At 39.2% G+C, this 23322-nt stretch overlaps 2 protein-coding genes across 4 annotated transcripts in view; one reads left to right on the forward strand and one right to left on the reverse strand.

Moving 5' to 3' along the window:
* Nucleotides 1-1293: 1293 nt before the first annotated feature.
* Nucleotides 1294-23322, reverse strand: part of GFM1 (G elongation factor mitochondrial 1) — a 42834-nt gene continuing 20805 nt past the window's right edge. Inside the window, exons 13-18 of the mRNA XM_074963695.1 lie at nucleotides 22818-22900; nucleotides 11505-11667; nucleotides 10113-10257; nucleotides 7044-7204; nucleotides 5473-5526; nucleotides 1294-2569 (exon numbers count right to left, since the gene is read on the reverse strand). Of these exons, the coding sequence (XP_074819796.1) occupies nucleotides 2438-2569; nucleotides 5473-5526; nucleotides 7044-7204; nucleotides 10113-10257; nucleotides 11505-11667; nucleotides 22818-22900 (738 nt within the window). The 3' untranslated portion in view covers nucleotides 1294-2437. The remainder of the gene's footprint in view (nucleotides 2570-5472; nucleotides 5527-7043; nucleotides 7205-10112; nucleotides 10258-11504; nucleotides 11668-22817; nucleotides 22901-23322) is intronic.
* On the forward strand, nucleotides 12604-22911 carry LXN (latexin). 3 transcript variants are annotated; one of them, XM_074963697.1, is made up of 6 exons: nucleotides 12608-12959; nucleotides 15677-15739; nucleotides 16469-16646; nucleotides 17149-17285; nucleotides 21262-21324; nucleotides 22440-22905. In XM_074963697.1, exons 1-6 carry the CDS (start codon nucleotides 12831-12833, stop codon nucleotides 22536-22538), a joined length of 669 nt encoding a protein of 222 aa, XP_074819798.1. In that variant the 5' UTR covers nucleotides 12608-12830; the 3' UTR covers nucleotides 22539-22905. The 3 variants fall into 3 exon arrangements, with proteins under 3 accessions (XP_074819800.1, XP_074819798.1, XP_074819799.1); XM_074963699.1 differs by lacking the exon at nucleotides 15677-15739 and having other exon boundaries at nucleotides 12604-12959; nucleotides 22440-22911; XM_074963698.1 differs by lacking the exon at nucleotides 21262-21324.

Genomic DNA, 23322 nt, shown 5'->3' on the forward strand with positions numbered 1-23322 from the left:
TTCATTTACTGAAAGTAGGAGCACTGCCTCTTTTTCCATAAAAATTGAGATTGGTGACAGATACAAAGATAGAAGTGACCCCTCAAAATTCTTGAACAAACTAATGGTTACTACCCAAAGAGAAAACAATGGAGCGGTCTGGACTGTTACCGAAACTCCTTATACAGGATGTGTTACCATGTTACAGATCCAACAAAACCTGTGCAAGACACCATCCTTCCCCCACCAAACCACCAAGAAATCTATAGGGTCTGATTCTTATTCACTCACGTAGGTTTATATTGGTGTAATTCCACTGACAAACATGGAGTTTCTCCAATTAACACTAGTGCGAGATCAGAATTAGGGCCTAAATTCTATCTGAGCGTTATTCTAAGGCCACTTGTATTGAGCAACCAGCTTTTGTCAGTCCCTTCAATAACCATATCACACTGTATTCCTGTAGAGAGATTTTTGACCTAAATTCAGGAAACTCTTGTGACCTTTACATTGATAAATCTGGGTCTATGTAAGCTATTTGTTTAAAAAAAAAAAAAAAAAAGTGATCCTCTGATAAGAGGACAAAATGAGGGCCACAAATATATGGAAAATAAGTGACAATTACCCAGTTTTTACTTTCTCAAAAACATCCTTACTACTTTCATGAGGGGGTTTATCTGTTTGTGGCAAAGGAAGATCCTGCTAGAACATTTATTTTACTGGATTACAAAAGAATAAGCAATGTGTGGGGCACTTTTAAAGGCCAAATCCAGTTAATCTTATTCACAAGAGTACTCCAGCTGAGAATAGCTACATACATGAGCCGGGCAAGCAGGATTTGATCCTATGAGGTTTAGTGTACATGGAGCTAGATGCATCTGTTTTGTGTCTATGTGCACCTGGCAAATCCTTGAAATTGTATTTGTTTACAATAGTTATTTAAAAATAACCATCTTCGCTATCTTTTTGTGAATGCTAATGCAAAGCACGTCACTACAGTTCTGTTCTGTGTCTGGATAACCAGAACAAGGTGCCAGGAACGTTGTCCCAAAACGCTTTCTTGCTTTTGAGCTTCACATCCCACCCCCACCCCATGGCCTGTTAACTGAAAATCTGCAGAGAATGTTGTAAGCATAGCAGGAGTTGCAGTGGTCAGGGATGAACAAATGTGCATGTGAAAATCAAACATTTCAGAGTAGCAGCCGTGTTAGTCTGTATCCGCAAAAAGAAAAGGAGTACTTGTGGCACCTTAGAGACTAACCAATTTATTTGAGCATAAGCTTTCGCGAGCTATGATGAAGTGAGCTGTAGCTCACGAAAGCTTATGCTCAAATAAATTGGTTAGTCTCTAAGGTGCCACAAGTACTCCTTTTCTTTTTGTGAAAATCAAAGTTATTCTTTTGGTTAGGTAATAAAAACTCTAATTAAAGCACATGAACAATAGCCTGCCCAATTATAATAGCCTGGCTTTTACTCTGTGCAACCACCTAATGGGAACTAATTGATTCTGAGGATCACTGCTGATGCCAATTTCAATGGTAGATAAAACTACCTTCTTCAATATGAGATTTGAGGAAGAATTAGCACAGCTTGTTTGTTTGTTTTTGTCTGTTTGTTTTGCAGTCACAAAAAGATCCCATTGGAAAAGCAGAGAACCTGATGATAGGCAAGCAAATGAAATAGTAGCTAAATCCATAAAACATTATAGTTTATGAAGGATATTCACTTTAATTCTATTTAGGGCTGGTATAATCCTAAATCCTGGGCAGTTTTTTTCAAATTTGCTATAGTGGGCTCCTCTGTCCTGAGCAGCGCTGGTGAGCAGCAAATTGCATTAACAGATAAATTTGGCCGGTGGATTATTTATGACTTTGGAAGATCTTAGAATTTTGTTTTGGAATCAGAGTAAAATAAATATCTATGTTCACTTCCTGAAATCACATATTGCTAATGAGTGACTTATAGAAGCAAAGGGATCTGTTTGGGAACAGCCTTCAAGGACACATTTTCATTCTGTTGGATAAGAATTCATCCACCTGATGCCCAACAAGCTGTGTAAATTTAGTCCTCTGAATTGGGATCCTAGAAGATTCAAAACTGAGGCACAATAGTCACAGTATCGTATTTTCCCAAGTAACAAAATAAAATAATTACCATATCACCATTTTAATACAAGTGCTTTAAAACAAAAAATTCAAAGACAATTATTATTATAATTAAACAGATTTTTTTGCTAATGAATGGAATTTGTATGTGACCATTTCAGCTGTGATTGCCAGGTAACTTCTGAATGTATCATAAAGGAAGGAGATTTTAATAAAGATTAGGTCCTGATACAGTCTGAATTCATCTATTCACCCTGGAGGTGTTGAGTCACTGAGGTTACAGAGCTTTGCAGGAGAAAGAGTTTGTCGGAAGATTGTGAAAAGCTGCTAATTAACACTCAGGAGGAGGCAAGTCAGCTCTTGGCCTTGCCCTTTTTCACGGGAAGTTGTCCTGTTGCTTCTAGGTATTTGTGAATTAGGTCTTCTTGAACACTAGGTAAACATGGCTGGTATCTACTGTATTCCATTGTATATTCACCCTTTCCCTGAAGGGGGGGAAAAAATCAAAGTTAGGGACACTGTAAACACACACATACTTGACAGTTAGATTGCACAATGTTCTGCAAAGCAGTATGCAGTAATAACTGCCAGTAAAGCATGAAGAGCCACACAATGAAGCGTTCTGTAATGTAAGTCCAGATTTATTTCACATACAATATATTTTTCTTGGAAAGGAGCCGAGACAAATAGTTTTATAACAACCAACTGACCATCACTGGGTTATAATTTTGCTTCCTCTTTTTTTGGAAAAGAACGATGCTGGTGTTAATAATGACCCACTCAACACCTCACAGGTAGAAGTACCTGCATGTAACAGAATGTTGAGCTGCTATTTGTGAGTGATTTATGTACAGAAAATCTCACTTGGGAAGAGTACTCTAGTAATTAAGTCAACATACAGTCTTAAAAATTCATATTGTTAAAGATGGAGATCTTGCTTGCTGAAGTGCTGCTTTCAAAGATCTCCATTACTTGCACAGAAATTCAAAATGGGCAACACGTATTGGACTTGGAAAGTAGCTTCTATGCCCAAGCTTTTCCATTCTGACAGACACTAAGAAGAGTGTTAAATTCATGCCTTATATTATCACTTAAGATTAGGGAAGACTTTTTTTTCCCAAAGCATGTGAAAATCATTAGTCTGCAACGACATAGCAAGTATTTAGGAGGTATCCAAATTTAGATTTTCATTTTCAGTGTATCAATATTTATTATTTGTCTTTTGTAGAAGACATAAGCGAAAGCCCACCCATCTATAAACACATTTTAAATATGGAGGTGTCCTCCTGTTTAACATATCTTCCTGTCTCCCACCAAACATGCATTTATACAGCAACACCTGCTGGGGGCAATGACTCCAGCTACATAGACAATTAGGTTTCTGCACAAAATACTAGTGCTCTGGGGTTCAAAAGTGGCAGTATTATTCTCCTCAATTCTCACTTGCCCTGCCCTGACAACTGTCTCCCCGCCCTTTCCCCATATTCCCCCTTCTTGATACCCTGCATCCTGGGCATAGAGTGGAATTGGGAGCAATACTCTATTAGCTCTATTTTAAAAAAAAACAAACATTTTTTTGGACCATGCTTAAGCACTTCCAGAATAAGGATGGACTTATACACATGCATAAATCCCATTGACTTCAATGGAATAGGGATGCTTCCTTGAACCAGGGCCATCAGAACTTAATTGGGAGAAAAAATGGCAGAATTCTCCAAATTTCAGTCCTGCCAATACTGTTCCATTAACTGTTTGTTCCAAGTACTCTCCATTCCTTTCTAAAAGAAAAAAGTGCCCTAGAAAGATTAGGCTTCTCATTCAGAATGTATGAAATATGTTGCTTTGATTCCTTCAGTACTCTATGGTACCCCTACCTGACTCTCTTCCTCAAAGGAGACAATACCTGTACATTTACTGTATATTCTAATCAGCCGAAAACTATGGGCCAGAGTCTCGGGTGGTATAAATTACATGGCTCCACTGACTTCAAAATAACTGTTGTTGTTGTTACATCAGCTGAAGATCTGGCCCTTTATTTCAACCGTCCAACAATACCAACATTTTTTGCTTAGAAGAGAGAAATTTCCATCCCCTAGAACTCCAAGAATCTGCAGTTTGAATATCAGCCAATTTGTAAACATTTAAAGTTTCTAAAATCATTAACTATTATTGTTAAAAGAACGTAATGCTACAGGAAGTTTACATGCAATGAAACTCTGGCAAGAACACAGCAGCCTTGGATGAGAACTATTTTAAGTACAAATGCATTATACAAGGATCTAGTCTTTCACCTCCTTTCTAAACTTCTCAACAGACATTGCTTCTAAGAGTTACTGGTACTATTAATTACTGGCATACAATTGCCAGCAGGTTGTATTGTTTTCTGTGGAAACTACCATCGACCCAGACAGACCAATGGGCACAGGCCTTTCTAAATTTGGTTACTCTGGGGAGGTCTCCCCTTTTAGAAGACCTGGCTTCAGTTGAATCTGGAGCCCTTCTCCAGAATGGTGTCAAGTTAGATATTGCCATGATATGCCACAGTGTACATGATGTGTAACTCTTTTTGGACCTTCACAGTGAACTGGACACCCTAGGGGACTGGCTGTTTGTATGGCTAAGCCATTCCCCTTATAGCCCGATGAGAGGCAGTGCAATTTGCTTCCATCTCTGTACCTTTTTCCATGAATGAAACTCCCCCCATTCTATTCTTCTATGCCTCTACCTGTCTTAATTCAAACTACTACTTAAGAGTCATAGAATATCAGGGTTGGAAGGGACCTCAGGAGGTCATCTAGTCCAACCTCTTCCTCCAAGCAGGACCAATCCCCTATTTCTGCCCCAGATCCCTAAATGGCTCCCTCAGGGATTGAACTCACAACCCTGGGTTTAGCAGGCCAATGCTCAAACCACTGAGCTATCCCTCCCCCTACCCCAAAAGTCCTTCTTCTGTGTTGCCCCAATAGTAATTGAAAAACCCAACTATACTATCAAAATGTGCATGTGCTCAACTGTAGATCACTTTGCCATAACCCACATCTTCCTTTTCTCCATCCCCTCTCTACCAATTATTACTCTCACTCACAATTGTTGTGTCTAATATTAAATAAATAATTTATTGCAGGCATCTTTGGCCCATTTTTGTCCTAAAGTGTCTAACACCTGTACAGCTTCTGACTGCCGTAGAAATTAATAAAATTGAGTACTCTTGAATAAACTACATTAGCGATGCACATGTTTATATTATGACTCTACTCCCTATTTGGATTCTCTTTTCTACTGTTGCTGTCACCATTGTGACCCACTTATAAACACAACTTCAGATGCTTATTTCTGCAGATCCAATAGTCTTCAATAAAAAGTATCCAGAGTTTATTTGCTGACTTACCTCTGTGAAGGATCTCAGTTCTGTGGCGTATCCAAACATATTATTCAGTGGCACCTGAAATCCAATTGAAATTGTATTATACATGTTATTCTTGTGCAAGCAAGAAATTTTTCAATGTAATTTTGAATTAAAGGCTCCATTCTCCTAATCTTTACTATGACATCAAAAAAGCCAGTTGGTAACACTTTAAAAATTATGCTTTGCGTTTAGTATTGATTTTCTTATATGGCTTTATAAATGTTGTTTATTTCAAAGCATTTATTTTCATTATGCTCAGCAGGAAAACAAGGACATTCTCAGTTTAAGGACATCTCAGCTAGCTTAATGGCACAACCTCAGTACGCTGTAGTACCACATAAGAGGTCCCAGTTGGAAATATCTCTGGGCTGCAGATTTTAACCACAATTTCTGTAACAGCACTGAGAAGGTTCGTCCTTGGCAGTAGTTGCATTTAAACCATGTTCAGCAGTGATTTGGCTGCACATGTTACTGACACTCACAGTCAGCAATGGATTATTTTTCCTTAGGTAGACAAAGCTATAGATGGAGATAAAGTACTGCCACGGTGGTTAAAAAATGTTCTTTGGGGGGTAAGAGATGAAAATGAATGACCAGGCAGCCAGAGATAAGGAGTTGTGCTGAGGTATTTTAACCTCCTACAACTGTTCAGAAATAAATTTAACCTGAACTAGCAAGACAATTAAATGTAAAAAAGGGACACTAATCAGCTTGAAAAAAAATCTCATTTGTCTGTAAATCTGCAATTGTTACTTGTAACACTATAGGTTACTATAACTGGAAGAAGTTAGAGGAAGAAATATTTCTTCTACTTTTTAGGTAGTTTACTCTGTGCTTCTTCCAGGATTTTGTGTATAATTTGGTTTCACTGCTTCCACTGTATAGTTATTTGGTCAGACCCTTCTCCTGGCTGAAAAGACCTTTGTAAACAACAGAGGAGAGGAAAAATCCTTTTAAAAACAAACAAAATAATAAAAAAAGACGTCTGGACATATTATTTAAAGTGTGCTCTACTAGAAAACTTAATTATTAGTTTTAAAAAGTAGAGCATGTCTCTTTCAGTGAAGAGCTTTTCATCTATACCTCTCCATGCACAAAGCAGGGGAAGTATCAATATCCTTGTTTTTAAGATGGGACTGCTGGGCATAGAGAGTTACCCAAGATCATATAATGGCAGGGCAGGTAACAGAACTCAGGTCTCCCAAGTCCCAGTCTAATGCTCTATCCACTGCATGAAACTGCTTTGCTAAAATAGCAGAGACTTACAATAGGTTTAATAGTACTGTTCTACATGTTGCTATACAATTACATTTAACTTCTTCCACCAGGTCACACTTATCCCTCGGATATGGTTTACTTATCAGACTAATATGGGCAAATTTGGAGCTCAGAAAAAGCAGCCATAGACTTAATAATAATGCAGGAGAGGAAACAAGAAATTGCTTCTGTTCATAACATAATTGTCTAAATATTAAAATAAAGTTTCTTGTAAATCAGCTTTAGGTCTGTCATTGAAAGGGGAAACAGGTTTAGGCACACTGAACAGCACATACATCAGCATACAGAGTGAAATAGCCATCTACTCCATCTTGTCCTGTGATCACTCCATGACGACGATTAACTCCAGCAATCACAGCTCCTTGGAATTCATTCGGTGCTACAATTTCCACAGACATAATGGGCTCAAGTATACACAGAGTTGCATTTTCCACAGCTGGATAAAAAGGAAAATGAAGTAGAATAGTCACATCCTTATGTTTCCCTCATCCATACATATTACACATTCTTCAAAAATGATCTAACTCAGGCATGCAAAATTATATTCAACCACTAGCCCACCGGACCTGATCCAAAGCCCATTGAAATCAATGCAAGTTTTTCAAAGTGCTTTGGATAAGGCCAAAAGTGACAGGCAAGTGTGTCCATTTCCCATTATAATCATCATGACAGTAAAGGGTGAGAAAACAGATATTGCACCTGGGCTTGAAGATTTCTATGGCAGTTTTGAAAGGTAACACTTAGCTATAAGTTATACTTGTGCATGGACCATCATAGGAACTAGTGGAGAATCCTGGCTGTGATGACTTGATATTCATAATATTCTGGCGCACAACAATGTCAAGGGCTTTCATGATTAATGTTAAGTGTATTTCTTACATTACTGGAGAAGAATGTCTTGACTTCCAACCTCCCTCAGTGAGGACTTGCACTCTTTATATCATAGATTTTAAGGACAGAAGGGGTCATTATGATAATCTAGTCCAGTGGTGCCCAAACTTTTCCTCTCACGCCCTCCCCTTATCAGTAATGGAATGTGTCTGCGCCCCGCCCCCTGCCCCCCAGGCCAGGAGCAGAGTCATAGCTGGGGACTGGGAGTGGAGCCAGAGCCGGAGCCAGGGGATGATGCCGCAGCTAGGGCCAGGGGCTGAGCCACAACCTGGAGCTGCAGCCAGGGCCAGGGGCCAAGCCGCAGCCACAGGCCAGGAACGGGGCTGTGGCAGAGGGCCAGCAGCGGAACTGGGGGGATCACAACTGCAGCTGGGGCTGGAGAGGGGCTGGGGGCAGAGCAGGGCCGTGTAGTACTCCCTCCCCGCCCCCTGTGGGGGCTGGCTCAGGCCCCCCCAATCCCTCCAGACATTCCTCCGTGCCTCCTTAGGGGGCTTGGGGACCACTGGTCTAGTCTGTATAATACCAGCCTCAGAACCTGCTGCATAATACAGGCAACAGAACTGCACCCAGTTATTACTCCATCATGTCTATAACTTCAGTTTGAACTACAGCATATCTTTTAGTCTTGAAATACTTGATTTAGAAGCCTGAGTTACTGTGCCATCAGATATTTCCTACTTCTAAAATAATCATTATATGGATAAGGGAATCTATTCTTTATGGAAAATGCCCTTTGACTCATGCTCTCTTTCAAATAATAGCTATGTGTACACCTAAACCAGCTTGACATGACTTGTTACTTGAGAATTAATAATAAAATACTGAAAATATATTAGTTCAAGAAGATGCAAGCAGAACGTCAAAACCTCTGAGGGCATAATGTAACTTCATATGATTCAGTGCACGTTACAGACCCATAATGTGAATTTTTTGGCAACTGTTGCTAATAGGAGAGTGCCTTGAAAACACAGGATTGTCCTACAGTCTCTACACAATATGACAAACTTTTATTATAGAGGCAGATGATTAGAAAATGCTGGTGCAGATTCAATGGTAAGGTTTACCCCAAATGAATAATTAATTTGGGGTATTTTGCTGAATTGGCATTAGGAGTGGGGAAAGAGGAACCATTTCCTCAAGATGCCTTCTCTTCTAAATAACCTGACTTTACTTTAGGCTCAGCCAAATACCATCTCAGATACTCTTAAGAAAACATTTACTTCTCTGTTTCCTTGGGGAATTAACAACTCCCTACAGAGGTCTGACACATAGATCATACTTTCTAAGTTTTACTCAGAAGGGGCTTCTATTTGCTGTTTCGGCTTGATAGATTCAGAAAACATCTGGCAGCATCATTTAGAACTTCTTCAACAAGCATTTGAAATTGTTAGTTTTAGGGATGGGGAGGAGGCATGATCACAATTTGTAGTATAAAAAGCAGAGACATAAACCCATCTTAAAAAGAGATCAGTGTAGAGATGTTGTATTTGACTTTGAAATTAAATCTAATCAATTACAATTGCTTGGAACTGAGTGATCAGGGCAGGTTCCTATGACAAGTGTTTTATTATTTCTGCAGAGTTTAAATGCTATGAAAACTTTACATCCCTTCTAACCCAAGTGCTATTTAGAATCAACAGCTTCTTAGTACTCTTGGAAGACCAGCTTCTAGAAGAAACCCTTTTCTGATTTCTCAAAAGTTGCCAATCCCCTACCCTAGCTGGTATGCCATGTGTGTTCACTAATTTGTGACATTTTATACACGGGAAGATTAAGTTTACCATTACAATATCGGAGTATATGTTCTTTCAAATATAACTGTACAATCTAATTTTGTTCGTGATGAATATAAACCCAGATGGAGCCATTCAGGGAGTATGACTTAGGATGTAAATGAACAAACATTGGGCCAGATTTTGATTTCAGTTTCACTAGCACAAACAAGATCAGAATCTGGCCCATTGTCTAGGTAGGAGCTTATGAGTTTTCTGTTCTTCAATTCTGTGAATCATTCTGATAAAGTCTATTATCAGCTAATGATAGCACTTCTAAAGCATCAATTTTTATACCATTAAAGGAACCAATGTTCCACTGTAGCAGCTACCTACTCTGCATGACATTCCAGGAGAGACTGTCCAAACATAATTACTCTTACAGGTGTCTATGATTACGGAAGGGGTGGTTCCCACAAAGATCTATGAAAAAAGGATCCATTGTCTCTTTCCTACAGCTTCAGGAGTGAGGTCACATTCCTCAGAATGACTGTTTGAAATTTCTACAAATCTTACACATCCATTATTCAACACAGGTTACATTTGGCTGACTGCCTCTGAATGGGAAAGGTGTATGAGTAGGGAAGCAAGCAAGGAGCATAAAAATGAAATCAATAGCTTAATTTGGTTTGAACAAAGATTCAATTATGAACATGTAAAACAGCACATCTTCAAAGATACCTTGTTTGAGGGCCCCTTCTCCTGCTCGGATGAAAGAGAATTCATTAGAATCCACCATGTGATGTGCACCATCTTCTAGGACAAACCGGACTCCAGAAATCTTGTGACCTATCAGTGGACCCTTTTCACATGCTTCATGGAATCCCTGTGGAGAAGTGTCTCAAAGTTAGCAATTTTCACCCCAAAATATAGCTTTAAAAAAGGATAATATTAATGGTAGTGTGTAAGGAACAGTAAACTGCCTCCAGAGACTAAGCATCAAGTCTTTTGCTAAGAGAAAGAAAGCTTCACAGCAAGCATAATCCTAAACTAATTCTAGTCCTATTACTTGACAAGAAGAAAAAACAAGACCCAAAAACATAATACAATAAAGGAAAGAATGTTTCTCCCTCAGAACAGTTTGAAAGCTCTTTACTGGCATTTTCTTAGACTTTGGTTTGCTGTCACGTTGGAAGACGGATCAGGTGAGGAATTCAGGGCAAGATTTATTTTTTTAAAATAATCTATTTACGTTTTTATAAGATTGCCCACGATTGTGGTATCTGAAGTATCATCCTGAATAGAAAGAGAATGGCTTGACGAGGCACACTATCAATAAAGATGTCACCTTCATTTTTGATAGCATCCTTTTTTTTTTTTCTTGGCAGTGGTTGGCCAAAATCCTTCTTTTGTTGTGCGACTGAAGTTAGGGGTGCAAAACAGAAGTGTCCAAGAATGATCTCTTTGCATAATCAACAAGAGATTCAGAAATACAGCAACATAAAATGGTACAGCAGTGCTATGACGGAGACATTGCCATTAACATGCTAATATTAAAAGTTATATGTACTAAACTATACAGCCACATAAAAACAGACACACACAGTGGAGCAATTTGGGAAATTATTCAGGAAATTTAACTTAGCTGGAGTTTCCTGCACAAAAAGATCTCAGATATATCACACACACTACATTTTTTCAGAATTTGCTGCTGGTTAGACATAGCCAAAAGCAGGTACATTCAGGAAAGGGGTTGTTCAAAAACCAGTCTCAATGGAAGTAGGATTGTTTTATTAAAACATTTGAAAAACAACTTGTTCTTTTTTGTTTGTTTCTTGTCTTACACTGAATATCACATGCCAAAGATGAGGAAACTGATCTGTTTTCATTGTCTTTAGTAATATAAGTAACAAGACCGTTTCAATTACATAGAAAACTGGAAATCTTAGGAATTGGGCGAAACACAGCAAAATCACTTTTAGGCTTTGATCCTGCCTGAACTTGAATCAACAGTAAAACTCTCATTCCCTCCAATGGGGCAAGATTGGTCTCCTCAGGGATGACAACAGGAGGAAGGTAAGAATTGTGCAATTGTTATGTCATAAATACAAAATATTAGAAAATATTCGTCACCTTTTCAACAGCAGGTATAAACTGCTTTGGGATGTTTGTTCCAATAGTTCTGTCTTCAAACTCCAACTGCGTGTAGTTCTCTGGATCCAGAGGCTGTAGACACCCTATTACTTTACCATACTGGCCTGCCCCACCAGACTGTCTCTTGTGAGTATAGTCAAACCTAAAAAGACAAAGCACTGTGTTATCTATCATAGAAGCTATGCTCTAGTCAGAATTCCAAAGGAATATGTCCCTTTACTGATATTTTGCCTTATCCTATTTAGTTATGCATAACCAAACTGGCTACACATTTCTATTAATCATTGAAACAATAGCCAAAAATATTCAAGGAGCCACATGAGAGTAAAAACAGACAGGATACTACTTTATAGGTCACTGCAGTCCAAATGCTCCAAAATAGTCTATATTAAAAAACAAAACATAGCTGACAGACACCCATATGGGATATTAGCATGAAAATCAGAACTCTTTTGCGGCCCCAAATTCATTTTCTTTCACTGTCTAATCTCCACTTGAAGTCATAATCCTCAACTGTGACATCAGTTTTTTTGGATGCAAAAACTGGGTTGTCAATAAATGTCTGAGATGTTCAGATAGGTAAAGAAAACCTTGACAGGATTAACTTGTTAGACAGTTGTCATGCAAATGACACTTATAACACAGAATGAAGAAAAATACAGACATTTCTGTGAAACAGAAATTCGAATTTTTCATAAAGCACTAGCTGTTTAAGCATGGATGATCCAGGTAGTCCCTCATGCTAACAAGGATGCACTGGTGGGGCTTCTAGTGGCAGAATAAGCTCCAAAAGTGAATTTGCGTAATAAAATGTATTAACAAGAAAGAATGTAACAGCAGAGACTGGATTTATGAAACAGGCACTCCAGGGGAAGCTGAGACAGGGCTGATCACAGACGTGCCTAGTCCCACTACTAGAAGCCCCCACTGGCAGTGTTCATTTTAGGGGCAGTATTTGGGAAGAAGGATTGTGATGTATAGTGTCTTACACACACACACAACTTCCAGCCTCCCGCATCAGCCTGTCCCAGCGGCTGCGGCTCCTCACTCCTCCTCCGCAAAAGCGAAAGTAGAACACACCTGCTCCCGTTCCCCCGAAACAAGGTGACTAGCCGCTGATCCGCAGCGCCCAGTGCTGCACACGCATCAGCCGGGCCCCTCGGCGCGGGGGCTGCAGCGGCGGCTTCCTGCTTTCGCGGGAGCGGCAGCTGAAGGGATCGTACACTCGCAACCGCTGCGCCTTGCGCGATCCTTGCTCCGGCCTCAGCCTTCCCGCTTGTGCTAGCAAGTCAAGCGCCCCGCTCCATGGAGATCCCCCCGACCCACTACCCGGCGACCAGAGCGGCCGCCGTAGCTGTGAACTACATCAACTACCAGCACGGCAGCCCCAGTAAGATTTTTATGGTGCAGAAGGTGACCAAAGCCAGCAGGGAGGTGAGTGTGTGAGGAGGGGGAAAGCACTGCGACGAGGGGCTGGCTAGAAACGCCCTGGCACATGAACTAGAACGAATTAGTCCGGGTCTGGAAAGCTGGACACAGCCCAGCGCGTTTAGGGCATGTAGGGCGGAGCTAGGCTAGTTTCCGTGGTGTAAGGAATTGCCCCAGAGCCACTCCCCACTCCTCTGCTCAGTGCTGATACAGAGCCTGGGCAGGGAGAGGCCTGTTTCCCACCCCGGGGGAGTCTCGCAGCAGCGTCACGCTCCTACCACAGGTGTTCCTTTGCAGAAGTGCTGTAACTGAGTATTTACCAGCCGGCGGCAGCTATGCTACCAAATAGCCATATTATAGTCTCCTTTAGTCTTTCTTGTCTGTCAGGACATTAAAATATATCTTTAAATCACACAGACTTAATCTTCTAATGTTAAAATATTGATCCCACACAAGACCACGTTTTAACCCAGGAGGATTTAGGCTAAATTATGGTTCTCTGCTATGGCTTAAAAAAAAAAAAAAGTGTCTACACAGGTAAAACTACTGTTACCCTGGCTCCTGCTTTTACCCTGAGTATTGCTGTATTTGGTGTTTTACCTAAAGCCTCAGTTCCTGGAGTCACACAGTTCTCAGCTTTCTTTAAAAAAAACAACAGAGCCCTCATGGTTGCAGAGAAAAGCCTGGAAACATAAGCCATTACTACCACCACAAGACAAATAAAAAGAATGGCAAATTTATAATTTAAAATCTCATGGATTTCAGTGAGGCTTTGCTCAGGAATTTTCAATGCTTGGCGTTGTCAGTACTGAAAATAAGCCAAGTATTGTCCTGTTTGGGTCACAACAATGAAGAGGGCCTAAGAATTTAGGAGACTTGGTTTCAAGCTCTCCACTGAGATCAGCTCCCCTATCCATTCTACCTGTCACCATAAAGCACTGACAAATGATTAAGTCATTGTTCAAGAGTTTCTTCCTGCCATACAGAAATTCTGTAGCTCTCCTCAATCCAGAAAGGATCATTGTTGATACTTCTAGTTATTCCAGGTCTGGCTCCACAAGTAACAGAATCTTGGATTCTTTCCAGATTGAATTGCATTAACCCTTAATTTGCCATACTCTCTCTCATTCTCAATTCAACTCTACTCTTTAGGAGACTACTATGCATGGATGAAAGTCACCTTTGAGACTGTGCCTTTAGTAACTTGAGTTACAGATTAATTTACATATCAATAACCAAAACTGCTGCTTTATGCTGCACAAACATCTATTTGATAAGTAGGCTGAATTGTCTACTGGATTGAGCACATCAGGAAGCCAGGAGCCCCCAAATTCCAATCCTGATTCTTGATAACGATGTTGCCTTGGACAAGTGACTTGACTAACACTGAAACAATTCTCCACAAGAGTGTAGTGAGGATTAGTTACCGTTCGTGCATTTTGAAAATGGACCACAATATAAATGCTAAGTGTTAATAAACCTGTTTGTCACAGCTTTGAGCTTTTTCTTCATTGTTCTTACAGATAATAGCTGGGACAGATCTGCTCAAATGTCCCACGCACCAGTTGCTCAAAGATGTCTTAAGTGGCCTTGCCCCCACTACTGGCACAGTCTGAAAAATAAGAATTAGCTTGTGCCCATTTTCTTTTTTGTAGTTCTGAAGTATGGAGATAAAGCTGTTTTTACATCTGCACTGCCCTCTCCCCAGACAACGTCCTTTTATATCAGATCAAAGCAGCAGAGAAAGCATAAATAACCTGGTGGTGATAACTTCTTGCAAAGATTGTTCTCCAGTTCAACACTTCCTGTACTATACCATTTATTGTGTTGAGATACCTAGTTACAACGTGATTAAAACAGGGTTTAGTCTTGCAGTGTAGGTAAGAATGAACTATGTTCCAACCTGTGCAGCAGACTTGCTAGTGCCCAAGGAGGTAGCACAGTTCAGGAACATTGTTTTATTCCACCTATAATGCTGGTATGAAACATGTTTAACACAGTTGGGGAGAGGGAAAGGACTGCTGTGTAGTAACTGTGCCCCCAACACTTCTGCTACTGTACTGATGGGATTTTAGGCTCTCTCTTTATTGGCTAAGGAATCAGTTACCATCTTTCCACCAAGAACCTCATTTAAGCAGCTTCGCTAGAAAGATAGTATCATGGTTACGATCAGAACAGCTCGGACTCTCTCAGCACAGAGCTGTCCTTGATTGAGACTGTACCATGTTCCAGAACACAAACAGCTTAGACTTAAGGATAAGTCTATGATATTCTGTATTGTTTTCATTTTACAGCTCAAATACTTTAAGACCATATACAGTTCTTAATTCCTGGAGGGTGAAAGTCACCCAATGCACGTGGTCATCACAAGGCTATTATTATTTGTAATACTGTAGTGCTTAAGAGCAGTGAGAATGGGTTTTATGTGACAGATAGGACCTCTGAACTGGATGTATTTCACCCGATAGGACTTTAAATAAGCTGGACCATGGATAACTAACCAGATGTGACATCAGGAATGATGGTGCTGTGTATTAAATGAGTAACCTTTAAGTCTGGTCACATGTATACAAAAGATAAGAGTTAAATATGTACTGTACAGAGTGGTACTGTGCATTGTCATACTTCACAGAAATAACCTGAACAATCTCCATCAGGTACAGAAATAAGGAGGATTAAAGACAGAACAGTTTAACTTTTAAAAAAATACTTCCTCACTTTAGGACATTCCTGATGTTGGGCACAAATACCACCTTAAATTTTCAATAGAAGATCTCCTCCTCAAGGTGAGTTCTGCTTTATATACTTGAATTGTGGATTCTTTAGGGCAAGAATCATCTTTTAATTATACATGTAGACAGCACGTAGATTAATGGAGCCCTGCTCTCTGTTGGGGCTTCTAGACTGTACCAGTAAATAATCATTTGAAAGTGATCTGGTTGTAAAATTGGAGTACAATACACAAATTTCAGAGCTCCCTTCATTGCTAATGAGGCCATAGGACTGGATTTAACCAAAATACGAAACAGACAGTTTTTGCACCATGAAAGCCCTGAAAAGTCACTTTTTGCTGTACAATACCATGGTATGGCAATTGGTTGAGAAAGGCAATTAGCATATTAAAAACAAGGATGCCTTAGTGTCAGCCACTGTGAGTTAGATAACATCTTCAAATTGCAGACCTCATTTGAATAGATTTCTCTAGCTAAATAACAAGCAAAATGCTGTGTCAAATTGATATAAAAGGGAAAGCACCATCACTAAATATATAGCTTTGACATGTTCTATATAAACTACACAGAAAGTTTGTGAATATATTTTAAGGGTAATTATGATTTTGACCCTGCTTTAATCTTAATGAAATAGTCTGCACATCCTCACACACATCAGACTTGCAGAAAAAATAGCTAATACATAAAACAATAAAACAGATGCATTGTGGAGTTTTCTACATATTAACTGTCTATTTTACTTTATTAAAATGGATTAAATCCATATAACTATTTCTGTAACAGGACAACGCCATTAACTGCACTGCTGAAATTCTTTATCTTCTGGGCAACCAACGTACTGCACCACAAGTGCATTTTACAGTGGAAGGAGAACTTGGGAAGAACACAAATGAAGCAGATAACAAATTTTACAACAGAATCAAGAGCCTTCAAGAACCGTTGGTTGCACAAAATATTCCAGGTATGAAGATGGGGGGAAGGATTTTGGCAGAAACGTTCACTTCCTTCATTCAAACTCTAGTGTCAAGCATAGCAGCAGCAAGCATTCATTTGTTTTGAATGTGCTGAGATTGACTCAATTTTTTTTTTAAATTGCTCTTTCCCTGAATACTTATTAGGCTAGTTGCTTTGCTTTAAAAACGTATGGCTCATTACTGTTGTTAACCATTACAGTAGCTGCTGGAGGCCCCAACTGAGACCAGGCCATCATTGTGCAAAGCTCTGTACTTAAACACTGGAATAGATAATCCCTGTTCTGAACAGTTTACCATCTAAATAGAAAAGGGTAGAAGGAGAAACAGACCTTGCTCAAGGTCACACAGCAGGTGTGCAGTAGAGCAAAGAATAGAACCCAGGTCTCCTGCCTCCTAGTCCAGTATCCTACCCACTAGGGTGAGATTGAATGAGTTTCAATTTGTCAGATTTTCACACATTTAATACAGATTATTTGCTTTGGTTCTCAGACAATTATGGCAACATGTCACCAGAAATGGAGCCCATCAGCCATCTAGCCCGGGTGGCCTGTGGTTATATAATATGGCAGAACTCAACTGAAAACACATTGTACAATTTGGTTCATATCAGAGATGTCAGGCAGGTGGTAAGTAATGCACCTATCAATGCACTGGGATGATGATGATAATTAGGAATAAATTCAGAGAAGCTGCTATGTAAGGATACTCAATTGTTAAAACTATAGATTGCTGGAGGATAAGTAGAAACATATACATTCAGATTTAAGGTCTACAGTGGAACAGATTCTGTGAATCCGACTGAGATGTGGACAATATCAAGATTTTAAATGGGTTCTTTGCTCACCATTCACAAAACTGTGTAGACAATTTCCTACCCTGATTAGGTATAAGATAGCAGTCTTATATGTACATACTGACTGACCTATTACTTATTTTCTCTATCCTTTGCACCTCAAAGTTGATATGCATTTACATATCAATACCTAAAAAAAATTCAGGACACTGAACATAACAGGACAGCTTGCTCTCTCTAGGTATGCCACAATCATCATGGTATTAGTACCAAGGTGTTTCTGGAATTTAATATTCAGTGTCCCAATTTTTGAATTCATGCACATGCATATGCATGTGATTGCATGTTTTTTCGACCCTGTTACAGGAGCACTCATACAATGGATGCAATTAGATATCACTATCAAAGAGTGCATCAATAAAGAAGCAAACCTGCCCACTCCTAATCCGCCCAAATAGCTAGTATGTCAAAGGACATGCTCCAGGCAGAAAACTGAACTGCTTTATGGCACAGGCCAACCTACACCTGTGATCCATACCCCTCATCTGAAAAGCATACCTCTAGGATGGAGTCAAAGCAAAAGTAATTAAAAAGATTTCTATTTTAAACCATTCCTATGAATTTCTTGGTCTGTTGCACTTTTAACCAGTAAATATTTTTTCTGCTCTAGCAAAACAATGCACCTGCTTGATGACTGGAATGTTCTCCTAGATCTTCTCTTCATTAATTTAATTTTGCTCCATTTCTCATACAGTTTCTTGGTACTTACAGTATTGCAAGTTTATTAGTTATAAGTCTTTTGACATTTTATCTCTGGTCTAATCACTTCATTTAATTAGGGGTTTCTATTACTTTTCTTTCCTTCCCCTCATTTATATTCTCTGTAGGTCCAATTTATAGTCGTCTTACATCTGTACAATATCAAAATACTCTCCTTTATCTTTCAGTCTACACTACAGTCTCACAGTCAGTCACAGTAATATTGTTTGACATCTCTATACTATCTGAGTTTGGACAAATAGCAATGGGCTTCATCTCAACTCCAATAAGATCAAAATCCATCTATGTTTGTACTGGTTTGTAACACTCCAGTCTTCAACCATTGTTAATTTACCTAAAAGGATATTCAAAGAAGGGATCAAGTCTCAGTTTAATTCTTAATTTAATATCACCAAATATTATTTTTAACCTTGCTCTTGCTATATTTGCTTTTATTAATTTCTGTACGTTTCATTTCACTAAAGCACGTGTCTTAAAAGAATACTCAAGCAGCCCATACCTTGAAAGAGTTATATAGTTGGGATATGCCCTCTGAATTCTTCTCTTTTAAAACTATATAATTGAAAGAGGGCCATTATTAATATGATTCATATTATAATTACTTCTGCTGCAGAAGCAGCCATCCAGCTCGTTAAAGCAGTACATTATTAGCTAGTTAATGTTCACAGGATTATATGGTATAGTGATCACTGATTAAGTTTGACAAGAAAATAAAATGCAGGAAAAGCAAGGTGATGGTCCCTAAGGGAAGGGCCAAAACATGTAGATGTTATTTCATGTTTTATCCTTATTACTCTGATTGCCCATTGAAAGTCTCTTCTTACTGAATTGATCTTGATGTGCCATAAACCATTTAGAAGTACATGACCTGTGGCTGCCAAAAAAAATTATAGCTTTTCAAGTTAGTCAAAAGTAATCCATCTGCCACAGCCAAAAGACCCTGTGGATTTCTTACCAGAAAGAGACTTCACTCAATTTGTCTGAGTATAAGTTTCCTTAGGAAAACCATAGATGGTGTTTAGGCAAGTGGAAATCTGTTGACTCCCTGCTTCTATTGTCTGCTTGCTGAGAAGAAATATGGATTCTTTTTTGCAATTACTGAGAGACAACTTAAAATTCAAACACATTAATCCTGGACACTGAAATGCAGAACAGGACCTGACATTCAGAATAACCACAACTGGCATATCATTTAGGATCACGCTGTTGTACAATGGTCCCTTAGTTGTTTAGACTACATTTTCAAAGCCCAGCCTTGGATATTCAGTATGTCCAATTAACTCAGCTGAGGTTGTATGTGCGAAAGGAATGCAGTCACAAACTCACTTTGGGAATGAAAAACTGTCACAGAATGGGGATAAAGACTAATCACCTGAGCATCATCACTTCAGTGATGTTTGTATCATTCTGGGAACAGAATCTGTTAGTTAGTTTTTCTCCCTCTGATGGCTGACTTGGAGCAGGAGTGGATTATGTGTGGATTTTAACACAACTGTCTGCAACAGATAAATTTTAGAACAGGGAAAAGCAGACACTATATAACACTTAAATTAGATTAAATTTCAGATCTGTGCTGTGTTCCTTTCATACAGAGATAAGAAATTATTGGCAAATTATCAGGTTTCACTTTATCCTTAGATTTTAGTCTGTTTTTGTGTATTCTGCTGTCCACACCCATCTCTTATAACACGTTACCCTGGTGAGACTTCCTGCAGTGCCTGGCATGTCTTACCCTATTAACATAATTTCATTTACAAGTTATTTTCCTTGTTAGCACACCTTACAGACTTGAGATCTTGAAATCAGTGGGATTTGTGCTCCTAACTCATTTAGGCGCTTTTGAAAAGTCCCACTCTATTCACCACTATTAGGTGCAAAAATGCATCTGTACAGAAGGAGTAATAAAGAGACCGGGGCCCTACTGTCTCTTCTTGCAAGCAGAAGAGATCCTTATTGAGTGTGTGGAATGCCAACACCGAAGTATCATTTCCCTCTTCCTTGGAAACCTGCAGAAATGCATGTGCTGTAGGGATTGGTCTTAGAGGCTGATGACAGGCCACAGGAGCAGCAACGAGGGAGTTCCCTTTCGCACAGATCCCTGTAGTTGGGAGGCTACACCCCCTCTAACCTCTTCACCTAAGGGAACAATTTTTTCATATCTCTGCATGGTGAGGTTCAAACACTTATACCCAACATTTATGCAAGAGGATACAATTTCTCTGAATTCCAACATCTTTCAGATTAGATCTGGCCTTGAAATATTCATATATTATGGACATAGTGATTAACTGCCCCAATTGACTGGACCATGGCACGTGCAAATATTTGCTACGCTTGAAACAAGACGTATGGTAAAAGTGTTTAGTATCAACAGAAACAGAACTTCTATGGGATTCCATCCAGCATAGTGTTCTCCCATCCAAGATTACATTATGAACAGCAATATCTGTGGTTGGAGGACTAATCCAACTGATTGCAGCTGCTAATTTCCCAAATCAGGTATTTTTATAGCAAGATTTGCTTTCCCTAAAATATGTACTAGCTTCTGCTGCTTACCATTTCCATGTCACTTTGGATTTTCTTAAATGACCAATTGCTCTACTTTGCTTCTTCGTCCAAACCCTAAATTATTCACAGTCAAAAAAAATCTAAACACAACCAAAGGAAAGAGTCTCTATAGCAACATAAGTAAATGGAAAATGAGTCAACACTAAAAAAGTTAAGTTGGTTTGGAAAATAAACCCAATATTTCCCCTGAAAGAGAACATTAGTCATGCTTGACTTTGTAAACAGAGCTGTTTGAGCAATCAGTGTGGAGTTAAACTTTGTGTTCTGCCTTTCAGATGTTATTCTGTCGTTAAATGAAGTACAGCATAGAGCAAAACTACATTTCATCTGTTTTATTCAATACTCTTTTGTAATATTTTGGGCATTTTATTGCTGCCAAGTACAACTAAATGACTGTTTTTGTTAATGAAAAGGTAACTTAAAATCTCAGTCCTTATTGTCTTGTCTTTACGTGGTTCTAGAAAAGAAACGATGATTACTTGGAATTTGACTACACAGTCCTACTTCATGATATTGTGTCACAGGTAAAAGTTTTATCATCAAGCAAAAGGGAAAATAAGATTACTACCTATGAATTGTCTTTCTAGAACCCTCCACATTAGACAGACTGACAGTGACGTGTTCCCCCTTCGCCCTGGTGGTTGGACCAGTAGATTGGCTGCATGACAGGGCTAGACCACTCTTTCCACTCTGTATTCTCCAGAGTACTCTGCCTTGATTTGTATGCAGGTAGCAGACCAAGGGTCTCCGCTTATGTCAGGGCTTCAGGGATCTTAAATTCTTTGGTTATAATTCTAATTGACTACAAAAACTAAAGAGAAAAGGGTGAAATTCCTGGGCCTTTCCTGTGAGGTGGAGGAGGTTCTTTGAGCAGCTTCTCTCAGATCTCTCCATCAAGGGGAAATTATTGCTAGGGTGGACCCGTTCCCCTTTCTGGCCATGTCTGAAGGAGCCAAAAACATCCTAATCTGCTTTAACGCCCTCACAAGGACCAAAATGCTCATGTGTTGGAGCAATCTGGGCACAGAACAAGATGACCAGAGACATGAGGGAGAGGCTAGGTCCTCCATAGCCTGGAGGAATGAAAGCAGTGTACCCAACCAGCATAAGGGCAAGGTCCACAAAGAGCTTTTGGATCAGGCCATGGAGCTACTCTCCACACTGGGCATGGCACTGGCAGCAGCACCTTAGGTTCCCAAAATGGCACCATCTTACACCTGGCACCATCTTACTACACAGTACTGTGTCCCAGGTAAATCTTTTTTTTACAAAGAAAATAATTTGCATTTGATTTAGGGAAAAAGTTTTAGACTCAAAGCTTTAGATACTGCAATTCAGTATTAAATCATACACAGATAACAAGAGATTCCCCTCTCATTACAAATGTTACCATTCAGACACCCACTGCATCTCCATTAATATTTGCATCGCGTGTACATACCATACTTTAGTCATCTGTGGGGAGGGAAGGTCCTGAAAAGAATTAGCCAACTAACTGCAGTACGAAGCACAGTTTTTGTTTCTTTTGCAGTCCTGCACTTGTTTTTGTTTCTTAAATAGCAATTGGTATTCTAGTTCAGTATTATTCTAAGAAAATTTCCAGTCTTCTCCAGTATGTTATGTATTTTTTTATTCACAGGAAATTATTCCTTGGCAAATGCAAGTTCTTTGGCATCCACAGCATGGAGTTAAAGTAATAAAGAACAGCTGTCAGCCAAAACATGCAGAGCAGGACTAGAAGCATATCCAGATGGCAATAACAGATGCTCAGAAGCTATGGTGACAGAGAAGTCATAAAAGCAGGCAGCTATATAGATAGACTAAGAGATGAGCAATAGCCTCACTCACTCAGTGAAACCCTCTATTCCTACCATGTGTATTTACTTCATGCCCAACCAAATCAAAATAAGTGTTATGTATTTCTTCTCTGTAGTGTAAATGTTGTGATGAAGGTATAATAAAATGTCTCAGTGCTTGGCTAATTTGGTGTATTATGCTGGATAGAGAAAATACTTACAGTACAGGTGCTGTTATGCTCTCTCTAAAGGCAACTTTAGGCTTTCCCATGGTACAAAGACAAGCATATTCTTTTTCCATTCGCTGCAGAGAAAGCAGAAAAAATTCAGGACTGTTCCTGTCAGTGACAATGTCTTTGATCACAGTCATTAAAGTAGTTTGAAAAAACAAACTGCGTGTCACTGTCATTCTGATATAATCCCGGTTTAGGAACAGTAACTTCTGAACTAGAAGTGTTCCGCAATACAGGTAACAGCAACATTCTTATTCAGATTTAAGCTGTACAAGATTTTCTATGTTCTTTAAAATGCCAGCTCCATTTATTGTTATATAAAATTGTTAAAGGGACACTATCATCTTGAAATACCATACTTTTTTTTCAAGTCAAAACTAGTTTTAAGGGAATAACCCCATACAGACTCCAGATCTTCCTGCCAATTAGTTTTACAACCCATTTTCCTTTATAATTTTTAGAGCTTTTTCTTCTTTCTGTTGCTAAACAGGGG

The sequence above is a fragment of the Natator depressus genome, chromosome 9, assembly GCF_965152275.1.
Source record: "Natator depressus isolate rNatDep1 chromosome 9, rNatDep2.hap1, whole genome shotgun sequence".
NCBI lineage: Eukaryota > Metazoa > Chordata > Testudines > Cheloniidae > Natator > Natator depressus.

Coding starts and splice junctions, on each gene's coding strand:
- LXN (XM_074963697.1), top strand. CDS start 12,831: ATGGAGATCCCCCCGACCCACTACCCGGCGACCAGAGCGGCCGCCGTA. Junction 16,647..17,148: donor GGTTGCACAAAATATTCCAG/GTATGAAGATGG, acceptor TTTGGTTCTCAG/ACAATTATGGCAACATGTCA. Junction 17,286..21,261: donor TCAGAGATGTCAGGCAGGTG/GTAAGTAATGCA, acceptor ACGTGGTTCTAG/AAAAGAAACGATGATTACTT.